Raw genomic sequence first — 15,005 nt, 5'->3', positions numbered from 1 at the left:
TTTGGGGGGCGGGGTTGAGGTGGGGATGGGGGGGTAGGGGGTAGCGGGGGTGTATTTTGTAGCGTCCCGGAAGAGTTAGTGCTGCAAGGGGTTCTGGGTATTTGTTCTGTTGTGTTTATGTTGTGTTACGGTGCGGATGTTCTCCCGAGATGTGTTTGTCATTCTTGTTTGGTGTGGGTTCACAGTGTGGCGCATATTTGTAACAGTGTGGAAGTTGTTTATACGGTCACCCTCAGTGTGGCCTGTATGGCTGTTGACCTTGCATTCACTTGTGTGTGTGAAAAGCCGTAGATAGTATGTGACTGGGCCGGCACGCAAAGGAAGTGCTTTTAAGGTTAATTGGCGCTGTGTACTTCTCCCTACGTCCGTGTACACAGCGGCGTTTTAAAAAGTCATGAATTTAACTTTTTGAAACCGATACCGATAATTTTGAAACCGATACCGATAATTTCCGATATAACATTTTAAAGCATTTATCGGCCGATAATATCGGAAGTCCGATGTTATCGGACATCCCTACTTTTAACCATAACATGTACCGTAAATTTCAGACTATGAGCCGCTAGTTTTTTCCTACACTTTGTCCCCTGCAGCTGATAAAATGGTGCTTTAATTTATGTATTTTTTTTAATGCAAAAAGTTTTAGTTTTTTTTAAAACAATCATTTACGGTTTGCAAAGAGGTTCCACAGTCTCTGTAGCAGAACCTGAAACTCTGAAACAGCTTCTTCCCTCAGGCCATAAGACTCTTGGACGCATCATAATAGTCCCCTCACTTCCCCCCAAAAATGGATTAACTCGCTGGAATATAAAGATAAAAATAACATATGCAAAAGTGCAATATATTTATCTGTACAGTAATCTATTTATTTAGATCTGCACCTTATTGCTCTTTTATCCTGCACTACAACGAGCTAATGCAACTAAATTTCGTTCAAATTTGAATGACAATAAAAGGAAGTCTAAATACACTGAAAATGTGTGTTATTGTTAGTGTATTGCGCAATCTTTTGGATGAGTTTGCTCCCTGTAGGTGCTGCGTCTTCTAAGTCATCCATAGCGTTTCTACTCGTATGGATTCATCACTCCAAGCAACGCTTGTAAGTTTTACAATATAACTAAAACAAATCTTACGGACTAAACCGTCCCATGTGTGATGTGTTTTCATGCATATTTGTGCGTGCTATTGTAATGTAATCAAGCTAGCATCGTTCGCTTTAGCTAATATGCTAACACGTTTACAAGTGTTTGTAGTAGTATTATTAACTTACACTAGCATTCTTTTTGTATTGTTTCGGTCTCGTGAATTAACCAAAGCGTCACTGTGGAGTTATTGAATCTGTTTAGCTGATTGGAGAGCTAGCTTCCGCAGCTAGGGGTTCCATGACGATGACTTCTGTTTTGTTTGATTAGCCGTTTTACTGCCATTTGGAAACAATTTAGGTATGTAAAACATTCACAACATCATTCTGTGTAAATAACTAATTTCACAACATATATATCTGAGGGGTATAGTCCGGTGCGGCTACTACATGAAAAAAACATTTTTACTTCTAAAATTTAGTGGGTGCGGCTTGTACACCGTTGAATACGGTAATCAGACCACTCAAAAAAATGACTAACCAAATCTATTGGAAATACTTTTGGCAATTCTGACATGAAAGCATGTACCGTTCTTCTCAAATAGCAGCGAGTTCTGCTGTGGGTCCCTCCCCCATCTAAAAGGACACACATTTTTGTAACATTGAAAACTAGAAAAGCACTCCGAGAGCACACACCTCCACCAGACCCTACCTCTCCTTGGTAAAAAAAAGTATTGAATCCAAACGGTGATGAGTTGGAACTTTCTGAGCTATTTACAGCGCAGCTCTTCTCAAATAGGGGGGCACACACGGTGCAACTACAAGGAACATGCTTTATCAGTATCATGCAGTACCATGCTTGGAAAAGCTGTGCACTACAAAACCAAACCGGACATCTTCATTTTGATTTAAAAAAAAAAATCAACCTTGTTCTATTCATTTTTGTTTTGTAGGTTAACGTGTTTTATATATTGTGCTCTGAGTTAATGTCGCTGATCGATTTAAATTCAATATTTTTATTTTATTTTATTTTTTTTCCAGTATCAAATGGTTCAAGTCGATTCAAAAATGTTTATAGTTTAAATAGGCATGTAATTTATTTATTTATTTTAGGCAAGTTGATGCACTTTGAATCTCTTCTGTTCCAGACTAAAAAACAATGTTAATACAGTTATTATTTCTTGTAAGTTGTTGTTGTTTTCTTCAATGTTAGTAAGGATACAATGTGTATGCAGAGGTGTACTTATAACAATTTTATAGATAAATAATAGTCGTGACAAGGAGTGGAGAGAGGGGCGCAAAGTGTTTTCTTCTGGAAAAAATAAAATAATTGAGAAGCACTGATATAGCGGAATGAAAGAGAAGGAGTGAGCCCTCTTGTCAGTCATACATTATCTTTGTGTATGTGGGACCGCTAGCATACACACAAACAGAAGTTGAGGCTCGAAACGTATTCGTAAGGTAACGGATTCCACCCCAAAAAATCTAAATCACCCCCAAAATCTAATGACTTAATTGTTCCTGAAATTGTTCCTCATCATTTTAGACATTTCACAAAAGTTTTATGATAATTTGCCCATAATTTTGGGACTTATTATGCTATCAGACGGACAAAGAAACCCCAACAATTACTAAATATATGTTTCGCTTTTCATGTTATTCACTTATTTTGCAAATGCACCGAGGCAAATTCATATGGCACCATTCCTGGGTGGATCTCTCAGGAGAGGAAGAGGGGCGGGTTAACCATTTAGCAATGCAGTCTGCTGAAAATGATGGAAAGCGCCACTCTATATATGGTTAAAGTTGGAATTACCACAAAACACATTTTAAGATATCAACACTCTACTGCCATCTGGCAGCTAAAGTACATAGTGCACCCTCCCAATTTGTCATGTTTCATGTGTCAGGTAAACCGTGACGAATGTGGCCATATGAATCCCCTTCCTACTGTATGCAGCAACAAAACACTCCTTTTCGACAAATAGTGTATAGGGCTATGAAATTTTTGGGCACCACACGATTGGATTTGATTCGATCCTTGGGGGATTCTTGCTATTCAAAACGATTCCCTAATTCAAAATCAATACGTTTTAATAACATTGGATGCCAGTTCTATGACGAACTACATTCCCTCATAAAATAGATAAGCAGCTGTGATAAATTTCTATATTACTTAATAGAAAACTGTTTTTGTTTAATAATATTCTACCCAAACATTTAATAAAGTCAAATATTATTAAGGCAACACGGGAAGTATCCAACACTTCTATTTTCTAAAATAAATCTGTACAGCAAATATGGGCATCTACATCAAAAATATATGTTTTTGGGGTTTTTTTAAATTTTGATTTTCAAATTTTTTTTAATCGATTAAGAATCGTTACAAATAAGAATAGCGATTCATTCAAAAATGTATAGTTTTTTTTTTTACACCAATACTAGTGTACATATTACAAGTCACTATATTGATGCACTGTCACCAAGTCAGCTTTGTCAGGCTTCTAATTGAACAAAAATGCGCATGTGAGCGGGAACAGAATAATGAACATTTTGTTTTGTCATCATGTTGGCAGCACAGCGACAGCTGCAAGGACAAACATGGACTTAACTACTGCGTCACCTCGTCACCGCAGGCTGCTTAGTGATGAAAACAAGTATTTGATCCCCTTACAACTATATAGAGAGTTCATTTTTATGGTGTTTTTCTTTTTTTATTGTGACAGAGGGACATCATGTAATACAAATGCATTAAGTTAAAAGGGGAACGGCACTTAAAAAAATGCCTATCATTCACAATCCCTATGTAAGACAAGAACTCATAAGTTTTTCTTTTTTATGCATTCTAAATCGTAAATAAACGTGAGCAAAAAGCCGCTAACAATGGAGTCAATGCGAGCTCCTCTATGTCGCCCATACAGCTCTAAAAAAAACATCCAAAAACCGCCAACAGTACTCCATTTACATCTCATTACCTGAATATTAAGTAAGTTATTAGCCATATTGTTATTATAAGCGCCAAAGTAAACAAACTATTTTAGCGGTGCCGTGATCACAGAGAGCTAACTAGCTTATGCTGCTATATTGAGTTGTTGAGCTGCTGCATCACCTACGAGTTGGTGAAAGTTCTAGATTATAAATCATGCCTTTTATTTGGATAGAAGAAGGCTGTGGACATAAACCGAGAAGTTGGTCAACTTTGACATTCATTGCGAGAGACACGAAAAGACGCTTGTTTGCGGCAACTTTTTATTTTATTTTATTTTTTTGTACCTGTGTGAGGATTGAGATTAATTCTTCATCAAAACGGGAAGATATAAACATCCCATCAGTGAGAGCAGACATTGTACAGTAAGTGATTTTTGAAATTATGTTCGTAGTTTGTATTTCTTGTTTAGCACTTAGCAACACTGCTACTTGCTGGATCTGTATAGCACACAGCTTCTAAAACGTGTAGATCATCCTCCTTGTATTCAGGCTCAAAAAAAAAAGAAAAAAAGTTTCTAGTTCATCATTTGTCCCAAAGTAGTCTTTGTTGTCGCTCATGAAGTCTGCCATGATTAGTGGTGGTGTTGTTGTTGAAGGGAAAAGCAAACACTGTGAAATTTGTAATGGCCATAGGAGTCCATCGATGTGTATATATATAATAAATATTGCCAGTCACAACTAACTTGTGCTCAGCGGGGAAAATAAGTATTTATATATATATATATATATATATATATATATATATATATATATATATATATATATATATATATATATATATACTTATTATGTCATCCATTTACCTAATATTATGAACTGTTACAGACGTATTCAATAATCATGCTAATATTAAAAATGTAACTTAAAAGAATGAGGGGATATAAAAGGCATCTGGTGTTATCAGACCGGGCAGAAGCGGAAATTGACGTCACTCACCACCTGGAGCACCTGTCAGCCAAAGCGTTTTTGCTACGGAGCCACTTCATGTAAGGAACCCTAATTTTTGACTGTTTTTGTGGACCTACCATTGGCCTATGGAGAAATGGGACTGGATGCGCGGCACCGTGAGTACGCTGCGGCTTCCAAACATTTAATCGCTCGCCCGTACGTGCATGCCGCTACGTGCATGTCACATACGTAACTTTGGGGACTTTGGGGAAATATATGAACTGTATAAACTTTGGGGAGGTGAACGGTACTTTGGGCTGTGGGATTGAGTGGGTTGCGCAGGTGTTTGATTTGTATTGGCGGGTTATATGGACGGGAGGGGGAAGGTGTTTGTTATGCGGGATTAATTTGTGGCATATTAAATATAAGCCTGATCGTGTTGTGGCTAATAGTTATATATGTCTTGTGTTTATTTATTGTTTTAATCGTTCCCAGTTGAATATCCGGTTGTGTTTACTAACAAGACATGGCAGAGCCAAAGTCGAGTTTCTTAAAATGGAGATATTCTCACTACATTTTCTTTTGTTGACCACAAAGAAAAGAACATTTTAGTTAAATTTAAGTTGTCTTGGATCAAAGATACTATCCTAGCAATTCAAATCTGCTGAAACAGCTACAAAAGCAGCATGCTTCGACGAAGCTAGTAAAGAGAGACACGCTTCACCTCCTAAGCAACAGCGGCTGGATTCTAACGAGGCACTGCGCACTGAAGGTACACACACTGTCAATTCTCTTATATACTGTTGCTCTTTCATTCTAGACTTCTAGAGTGTTTGATTATCACATCACTGCAAATGTATAGACTATAAAGTTCACCAACATAAAGAGGGATGCTAGTGGGCCAGGCCAATCTTTCCTTTTCTCTAAACTAAAACTGGGGAAATGTGTAGAGTGTTCTGGGCTTCAGACATGATTTTATTTCAGAAAAAAACGCCTGGTTAGGTGTAGTGTGTGCCTTCCTTGGTTTACAGCTATGTTGTTATTATGCGGTTTGTTACTTATGTATGTTAGGTTGCAGCTATTTAAAATAGTTTTGTCAATTTGTTCTGGCCTAAAACAAATTGGCCCTTTGAAACATATCTTTGTCTTTGTGTGTTGTATGTAGACCACATTGCTTAGCAGAGTTCAGTGATGCAAATGCAAGTCAAGTTGATCAACAGATTGTATTATTCTCCAGTGCAATAACAGTACTGAAATGAAGGCTAAAAGGGCATTAAAGGAGGCCTTAAAAAAATAAATGTATACATATAAGTAACTAAATAGTTACTTTTCACAGTAACGCATTACTTTTTGGTGTAAGTAACTGAGTTACTTTTGAAATAAAGTAACTAGTAACAAGTTACTTGTTTTCATTAACTAACCCAACACTGGTTATTATGAATGTTACTACATATAAAAAGATGATGGAGGTTTTTGGATGTCTTTTAGAGCAGTGGTCCTCAACCACAAGAAAAAATAAAAATAAAATAATAAATCTTTTTTTTTTTTTTTTTAAATTAAATCAACATAAAAAACACAATATATACATTATATATCAATATAGATGAATACAGTCTGCAGGGATACAGTCCGTAAGCACACATGATTGTATTTCTTTATGAAAAAAATAAATAAATAAATAAATACCCCCCCCCCCCCGGTCCGCTTTATAGGTGGAATAAAGTGACCCCCATTACCTCGATTATTAGCTGACTTTGGTATCATTTATTTACGAGTTAGAGTGCATAAAAGGATAAGGATTGTAAATGTCCCCTTTCAGGTATTGTTTCTTCAAGTGCAAAATAACAGTAATTATTTAAGCTTTTCTTCTAGGGACTCTTATTTTTTTAGCGCGGTCAAACAGGATGTAACGCACAGCGGTTTTATTGTGAAGGCCGGAAAAGAGCACTTGGTTACTTTCTGGCGCACTTGACGACAGTGCTGCGTGCTGGGAGATGAAGACGTAAACTAAAGTAACTCCCGACTAGGACCGCCGACTCTCAGTTACAATGTAATCAATACAAATGTTTACGTTGAACTTCAGGCAGGGTTAGCGTGGTCTGGCTGACCTTTGCCGTGGAGGTGACGTCCACGGTGGAGGAGGTGGTGATGGTGGTGGAATCCTCGCTGACGGTGCTGGAGAGGTGCTCGCCACCGGGTTGGGACATCATGCGTGAACTCTGCCGCCTGTGCACAAAACACAAGGACATTTAGGAAGTCCACACTGTGAGCATACGCGCCACATTTTGTCTTTGCTGACGTTTGCATGGCCAGGTGTGGCTCCAAACGACAGAAGCATTTGTGAAACTGGAACAATGCAAAAAGAGTGTCATTGTGAGTAAATAACACTAACACAGACACATGTGAACCTGTTAGCATATTAGCTAATGCTAACGACGCTAGTTTGAATACATTACGATAGCACAAACAAATATGCATGAAAACACTCCTACATACATCACACATGGAACGGATTAGTAAGTCAGAATTGCTCATCCATCTTATCCCGCTTATCTGAGGTCGGGTCGCGGGGACAGCAGCCTAAGCAGGGGAGCCCAGACTTTCCTCTCCTCAGCCACTTCGTCCAGTTCTTCCCGGGGTATCCCAAGGCAATCCTAGGCCAGCCGGGAGACGTAGTCTTCCCAACGTGTCCTGGGTCTTCCTCGTGGCCTCTTACCGGTCGGACGTGCCCTAAACACCTCCCTAGGGAGGCGTTCGGGTGGCATCCTGACCAGATGCCCGAACCACCTCATCTGGCTCCTCTCGATGTGGAGGAGCAGCGGCTTTACTTTGAGCTCCCCAAAGATAGTCTGTTTTTGTCAAACCAACCAAGATCAATTAGACTGATACATAATGTTGGATATAGAGAACATACAAACACTTTATTTATTGAGTCAAAAATATTAAAGTTCGATGATTTGGTAAAATTGCAAACAGCTAAAATGATGTACAAAGCAAACTATAACCTGCTACCAAAGAATGTACAACAATTCTTCTCAACTAAAGAGGAGAAAATCTAATTTAAAACATTTGTATGCACGTACAACACTTAGAACCTTTAGCATATCAGTATGTGGAATGAAATTATGGAATGGATTAAGTAAAAAAGTGAAACATTGTACTGATATGATAGTGCTTTGAAAAGTACAAAGAAGAAGAATTATGAGAAACACTTTCAACCTTATTGAAAATAAGATATTCTTCATCTCAGTATGTTAATTTTAAGATTAAGATTAAAGTACCAATGATAATGACTGACTTAATTATATATTACAAAACTGTTGTATTAAACACTCTTAATTACCGATTCTGATATCAACTGATACCAATATATACAGTCGTGGAATTAACACATTATGGCATTTTTTAATTTTTTTTGGGGTAGGTGGTAGCGAGGGGTGTATATTTTAGCGTCCCGGAAGAGTTAGTGCTGCAAGGGGTTCTGGGTATTTCTTCTGTTGTGTTTATGTTGTGTTACGGTGCGGATGTTCTCCCGAAATGTGTTTGTCATTCTTGTTTGGTGTGGGTTCACAGTGTGGCGCGTATTTGTAACAGTGTTAAAGTTGTTTATACGGTCACCCTCAGTGTGACCTGTATGGCTGTTGACCAAGTAGGCCTTGCATTCTCTTGTGTGTGTGAAAAGCCGCATATATTATGTGATTGGGCCTGCACGCAAAGGCCTTTAAGGTTTATTGGCGCTCAGTCCTTCTCCCTACGTCCGTGTACACAGCGGCGTTTTAAAAAGTCATAAATTTTACTTTTTGAAACCGAGACCGATCATTTTGAAACCGATGCCGATAATTTCCGATATTACATTTTAAAGCATTTATTGGCCGATAATATCGGCAGTCCGATATTATCGGACATCTCTAGGTCTGTAGTTTGTCACCAGTCTTATAAATTGGTACGACTTTTGCTATTTTCATTTTGTCTGGGAATTTGCCTGTTTAAAATTATATGTAGCTGATACATGTTAAAGCAGCGGTGTCAAACGTATGGCCCGCGGGCCGAATCAGGCCCAAGAACAGGTGTTATCCGGCCCGCGGGATGAGTTTGCTAAGTATAAAAATGAGCCGGAATTTTTGAATTAAATAAAGTGCTGTTCTAAATGTGTCCACTAGATGTCACAATAGCAATTCTTTGTATCTTTGTAGATGATGCTACATATGTAAAAAAAAACAAAAAAAAACACATGATGTTAGTGCACCAGTCGAGGAAAATGATCAAACTACATAATATACTGTAATTTGATTTTGATATAAATTTTTTTATCTTGATAGATTGAAAATTAACACTAATGAGTTGACTGATGAACATGATCACATAATTTATTAAGAACGTATATAAATCACGACAAATAAAGATAATATACTATTAACCGCAACATGTAAGTGTAAAAAAAACCAACAACATTATTTATTATTTCTTCATTTTCAGAATGCGCTTGTTCTATTTTTAAACAAAGAAAACAATCTGAAGTTGTCTTTATTTTTAAGTTATTGTACCGTGATTTTACCAGTCCGGCCCACTTGGGAGTACATTTTTGTCAATGTGGCCCCCGATCTAAAATGAGTTTGACACCCCTGTGTTAAAGGTTCTGAAATCTCTTCAATAACCTTTTTTTTATCGTTTTCATATCAATTCCGTTAAAATCAGTTGCGCTCTTGGATTTACATTTTTTCACCATATTGATAAGTTCCTCTTTTGTCACACCTTCGAGGAACACCGAGTGGGGATGAGCGTGTTTGATGAACTAAAATGTGAAATACCTCCCACACACTCACAGATGAGTCTGTGGATGAACACCTTTGGGCCAGCGTCCCAGCCTATCTCGACCTGCCAGCATACGTGACGAGCTCGGCAAAAAGCAAGCCCGTCTCTCGTCTCCGGGACGTGGGGCCCCGATTCCCAGCAGCAGAAGAAAAAGTGCAGACGGCGTTACGCAAGCGAGCGCTTCAAGAGGAATAATCAGCAGCAGGCGTCCCTAATCTGAGTGCAGACATTAACCCTTTCAGTGCCACGACGGCAACATGTGGAAGTAGAAGCGAGTCCAAGCAAGAGAGCGTGTGTCCATGGAAACATCTAGTAGACACTTTGCTGCCATGGCTGATTGGCAGGGAGGAAGACACACATTTGCTCGTATTAGCGATGGATAAATGAGGCCTCAGTGAGTGTGTGGCACATTCACTGGCTGTATTGATGCCGCAATGACACTAGAGATGGGTACCGAGTCTGGTTCTTTTTAGGCACCGACCGAATCCCGCCAGTCCTACCGGGCGCCAATGAATGTAAAGTCCACCGGTGGCAGGTTTCGGTACCTGGGTTGCGCTTGACATCACGACTCAGCCAGGTCTTCGCACTTCGGCACTTGCCGATCACTCCAGCAGCACTGAGAGCGGACTCAGTCAAACTACCCCTCGGTAATGTCGCAATTTTCAACGCCAACAACATTTTTTTACTCAAAATACGCGCCAATGTAAGTTAAGTCAGGCTACACCTTTCCAAATATGCACTAGCTTAATTCTAACATACATTGGCTTTGCTATTGACATGCTACTGATTAGCATTAGCGATTTTACAAAGCAAATGACTCAAAAAGTGCTCCAGCGTAAGTTAAGTAAGGCTCCACTTTCCCCAAAATACGCTAGCTTGATGCTAATATACATTGGCTTTGCTATTGACATGCTATTAATTAGCATTAGCGATTTTACAAAGCAGATTAATTAAAAAGTGCTCCAACGCAAGTTAAGTAATGCTCCACTTTTACAAAAATGCACTAGCTTGATGCTAACATACATTGGCTCTGCTATTGACATGCTACTGATTAGCATTAGCGATTTTACAAAGCAAATGACTCAAAAAGTGCTCCAGCGTAAGTTAAGTAAGGCTCCACTTTCCCCAAAATGCGCTAGCTTGATGCTAATATACATTGGCTTTGCTATTGACATGCTACTAATTAGCATTAGCGATTTTACAAAGCAAATTAATTAAAAAGTGCTCCAATGCAAGTTAAGTAATGCTCCACTTTTCCAAAAATGCACTAGCTTGATGCTAATATACATTGGATTTGCTGTTGACATGCAACTGATTAGCATTAGCGATTTTACAAAGCAAATGAATCAAAAAGTGCTCCAACGCAAGTTGAGTAAGGCTCCACTTTTCCAAAAATGCACTAACTTGATGCTAATATACATTGGCTTTGCTATTGACATGCTACTGATTAGCATTAGCGATTTTACAAAGCAAATGAATCAAAAAGTGCTCCAACGCAAGTTAAGTAAGGCTCCACTTTTCCAAAAATGCACTAGCTTGAAGCTAATATACATTGCCTTTTCTATTGACATGCTACTGATTAGCACTAGCGATTTTACATGGCAATTTTAAACACCTCCAAATTTGTTAAAGAAAACGACAAGCAAGATATACGTTACAATCAAACAGCTGGTGTGTACTATGTACAATACTTCCAGTGTTAAAACTTTCGAGGGCGCAACAGAAAACAAAACCACACAACATAAACTAATTAATGAAATTAATGCTTAGTGTCATAATTGCAAGAGACTTAGAAATGTGATACTAAAACAAGACAGCAACTGGACAGCAGTTATCATAATCCGCTCATTTTTATATGTTGCAATAAATAATGAGATTTTGTCATCAAAAATAACAAATATTTATCAACACACACTGAAAAATGGTACCGTTAAGTAGGGATGTCCGATAATATCGGACTGCCGATATTATCGGCCGATAAATGCTTTAAAATGTAATATCGGAAATTATCGGTATCTGTTTCAAAATGATCGGTATCGGTTTCAAAAAGTAAAATTTATGACTTTTTAAAACGCCGCTGTGTACACGGACGTAGGGAGAAGTACAGAGCGCCAATAAACCTTAAAGGCACTGCCTTTGCGTGCCGGCCCAGTCACATAATATCTACAGCTTTTCCCACACTCAAGTGAATGCAAGGCATACTTGGTCAATAGCCATACAGGTCACACTGAGGGTAGCCGTATAAACAACTTTAACACTGTTACAAATATGTGCCACACTGTGAACCCACACCAAACAAGAATGAAAAACACATTTCGGAGAACATCCGCACCGTAACACAACATAAACACAACAGAACAAATACCCAGAACCCCTTGCAGCACTAACTCTTCCGGGACGCTAAAATATACACCTCTCGCTACCACCTACCCAAAAAAAAAATTAAAAAAATGCCATAATGGGTTAATTTCACGACTGTATATATTGGTATCAGTTGATATCAGAATCGGTAATTAAGAGTTGGACAATATCAGATATCTGCAAAAAAGCCATTATCGGACATCTCTACCGTTAAGTACCGGTGTCAATTCCCAGGTATCGGGAATTGGTATTGGTGTCTAGCTATTCCTCATCCTCCAGTGATAATGCTACATGTATGAAACAGTATCAGTTCTAATAAGAATGATACACATCCCTAACTGACACTGTATTGTTGATTGGATAATGGCGCCATTTGCTGGATTAGAAAAGTCACTATATTTGACTTGGAAATAAAACTAATAGTTAGCAATTGCAATGTTTCATTTTATTTTTCAAAAGAAAGGAGTATGATATGGGCAACTTTGTCAGTGTGCCAAAGAGGAAATCGCTTGCCTTATTTGGTAAATATCGCACACTTCGGAAAGTTACCTTCTTCTTAGTTCCATTTAGATGGACGTTAACAGCAGCTGTGTCATCCACATGCTTTTTTCTTAAAGTGACACACACATTGAGGGACACTCTTTGTGTTTCATAATCGTCTGACCCGACACTTGCTGGTATGAACTTTGACCCGGGACCACGATCCCAGGAGACGTCTGACGAACCGCAGCGAGGATTTCAAATCTAATCTTTCCAGGCAGTGTTGTGGCCGGCCGTCACGCGCGAGGCGTTTCACAGTGGACAACTCGGAGGGCGCGTGTAAATCTGCCTGATTAGAAACACCGGCGACATAAATGCATTCCTCGCTCCAATAAATCCCGGTTATTATCTCATTACCGCGGAAAACATTGACGCGTCCAGCAGCGATGAGTGCACCGACACGCACGTTCACGTCTAAAAAGGCACACAATTGCAGGCAAAACCTGGTTCAAAACAAGGGTGTCCAAACTTTTTCCAGCAAGGGTACTAAAAAAAGTAAGGATGCATGCCGGGGGGCCACTTAGATACCTTTTTTTTTACCTATCATTCACAATCCTTATGTAAGACAAGAAAACATTTTCTTTTTTTGTGCATTCTAGTTTGTAAAATATGGCAAGTATGAGGTGGCTAACAATGCAGCTAATGGAAGTACACTATTCTGCCTAAAAAACAGCCAACAATACTCCAATTACATCTCGTAGCCTGCATATTAACCAAGTATTAGCGATATTGTTATTATAAGCGCTAACACTGAGGAACTACTTTTAGTGTTGCCGTGACCACACAGAGGTAACTAGCTAATGTAGCAACACAACCCAAACCAGTGAAGTTGGCACGTTGTGTAATTCGTAAATAAAAACAGAATACAATGATATGCAAATCTTTTTCAACTTATATTCAATTGAATAGACTGCAAATACAAGATAATTAATGTTTGAACTGAGAAACGTAATTTTTTTTTGCAAATCATTAACTTAGAATTTAATGGCAGCAACACATTGCAAAAAAGTTGGCACCGGGGCATTTTTACCCCTGTGGCCTTTCCTTTTAACAATACTCAGTAAACGTTTGGGACCTGAGAGATACATTTTTTAAGCTTTTCAGGTGGAATTCTTTCCCATTCTTGCTTGATGTACAGCTTAAGTTGTTCAACAGGTCGGGGTCTCCGTTGTGGTATTTTAGGCTTCATAATGCACCACACATTTTCAATGGGAGACAGGTCTGGACTACAGGCAGGCCAGTCTAGTACCCACACTCTTTTACTACGAAGCCACGCTGTTGTAACACGTGGCTTGGCATTGTCTTGCTGAAATAAGCAGGGGCGTCCATGATAACGTTGCTTGGATGGCAACATATGTTGCCACCAAAACCTGTATGTACCTTTCAGCATTAATGGTGCCTTCACAGATGTGTAAGTTCCCCATGCCTTGGAAACTAATACACACCCATACAATCACAGATGCTGGCTTTTGAACTTTGCGCCTATAACATCCGGTTGGTTCTTTTCCTCTTTGTTCCGGAGGACACGACGTCCACAGTTACCAAAACAATTTGAAATGTCAGACCACAGAACACTTTTCCACTTTGCATCAGTCCCTCTTAGATGAGCTCAGGGCCCAGCAAAGCCGGCGGCGTTTTCTGGGTGTTGTTGATAAATGGCGTTGGCTTTGCATAGAAGAGTTTTAACTTGCACTTACAGATGTAGCGATCAACTTTAGTTACTGACCAGTGGTTTTTCTGAAATGTTCTGAGCCCATGTGGTGATATCCTTTACACACTGATATCGGTTTTTGATGCAGTACCGCCTAAGGGATCGAAGGTCACGGGCATTCAATGTTGGTTTTATGCCTTGCTGCTCACGTGAAGTGATTTCTCCAGACTCTCTGAACCTTTTGATGATATTACGGACCGTAGATGGTGAAATTCCTTGCAATAGCTTGTTGAGAAATGTTGTTCTTAAGCTGTTGGACAATTTGCTCACGCAGTTGTTCACAAAGTGGTGACCCTCGCCCCATCCTTCTTTGTGAATGACTGAGCATTTCATAGAAGCTGCTTTTATACCCAATCATGGCACCCACCTGTTCCCAATTAGCCTGTTCACCTGTGGGATGTTCCAAATAAGTGCTTGATGAGCATTCCTCAACATTCTCAGTCTTTTTTGACACTTGTGCCAGCTTTTTGAAACATGTTGCAGGCATCAAATTCCAATGAGCTAATATTTGCCAAAAATAACAAAGTTTTCTAGTTCGAACGTTAAGTATCTTGTCTCTTGCAGTCTATTCAATTGAATATAGGTTGAAAAGGATTAGGAAATCATTGTATTCTGTTTTTATTT

General features: G+C 39.0%; 1 protein-coding gene across 9 annotated transcripts in view; it reads right to left on the bottom strand.

The window, feature by feature from the left end:
* LOC133646902 (pleckstrin homology domain-containing family A member 7-like) overlaps window positions 1-15,005 on the bottom strand; it is a 264,138-nt gene that overhangs the window by 85,213 nt on the left and 163,920 nt on the right. For all 9 annotated transcript variants that reach the window (XM_062042809.1, XM_062042812.1, XM_062042810.1 and 6 more), the window contains one exon: window positions 7,066-7,183. In XM_062042809.1, coding sequence (XP_061898793.1) covers window positions 7,066-7,183 — 118 coding nt within the window. The remainder of the gene's footprint in view (window positions 1-7,065; window positions 7,184-15,005) is intronic.

The sequence above is a fragment of the Entelurus aequoreus genome, linkage group LG03 (genome assembly GCF_033978785.1).
Source record: "Entelurus aequoreus isolate RoL-2023_Sb linkage group LG03, RoL_Eaeq_v1.1, whole genome shotgun sequence".
Taxonomy (NCBI): domain Eukaryota; kingdom Metazoa; phylum Chordata; class Actinopteri; order Syngnathiformes; family Syngnathidae; genus Entelurus; species Entelurus aequoreus.
The sequence above is the reverse complement of the archived record's forward strand: the minus strand, read 5'-3'. Positions and strand labels throughout refer to the sequence as shown.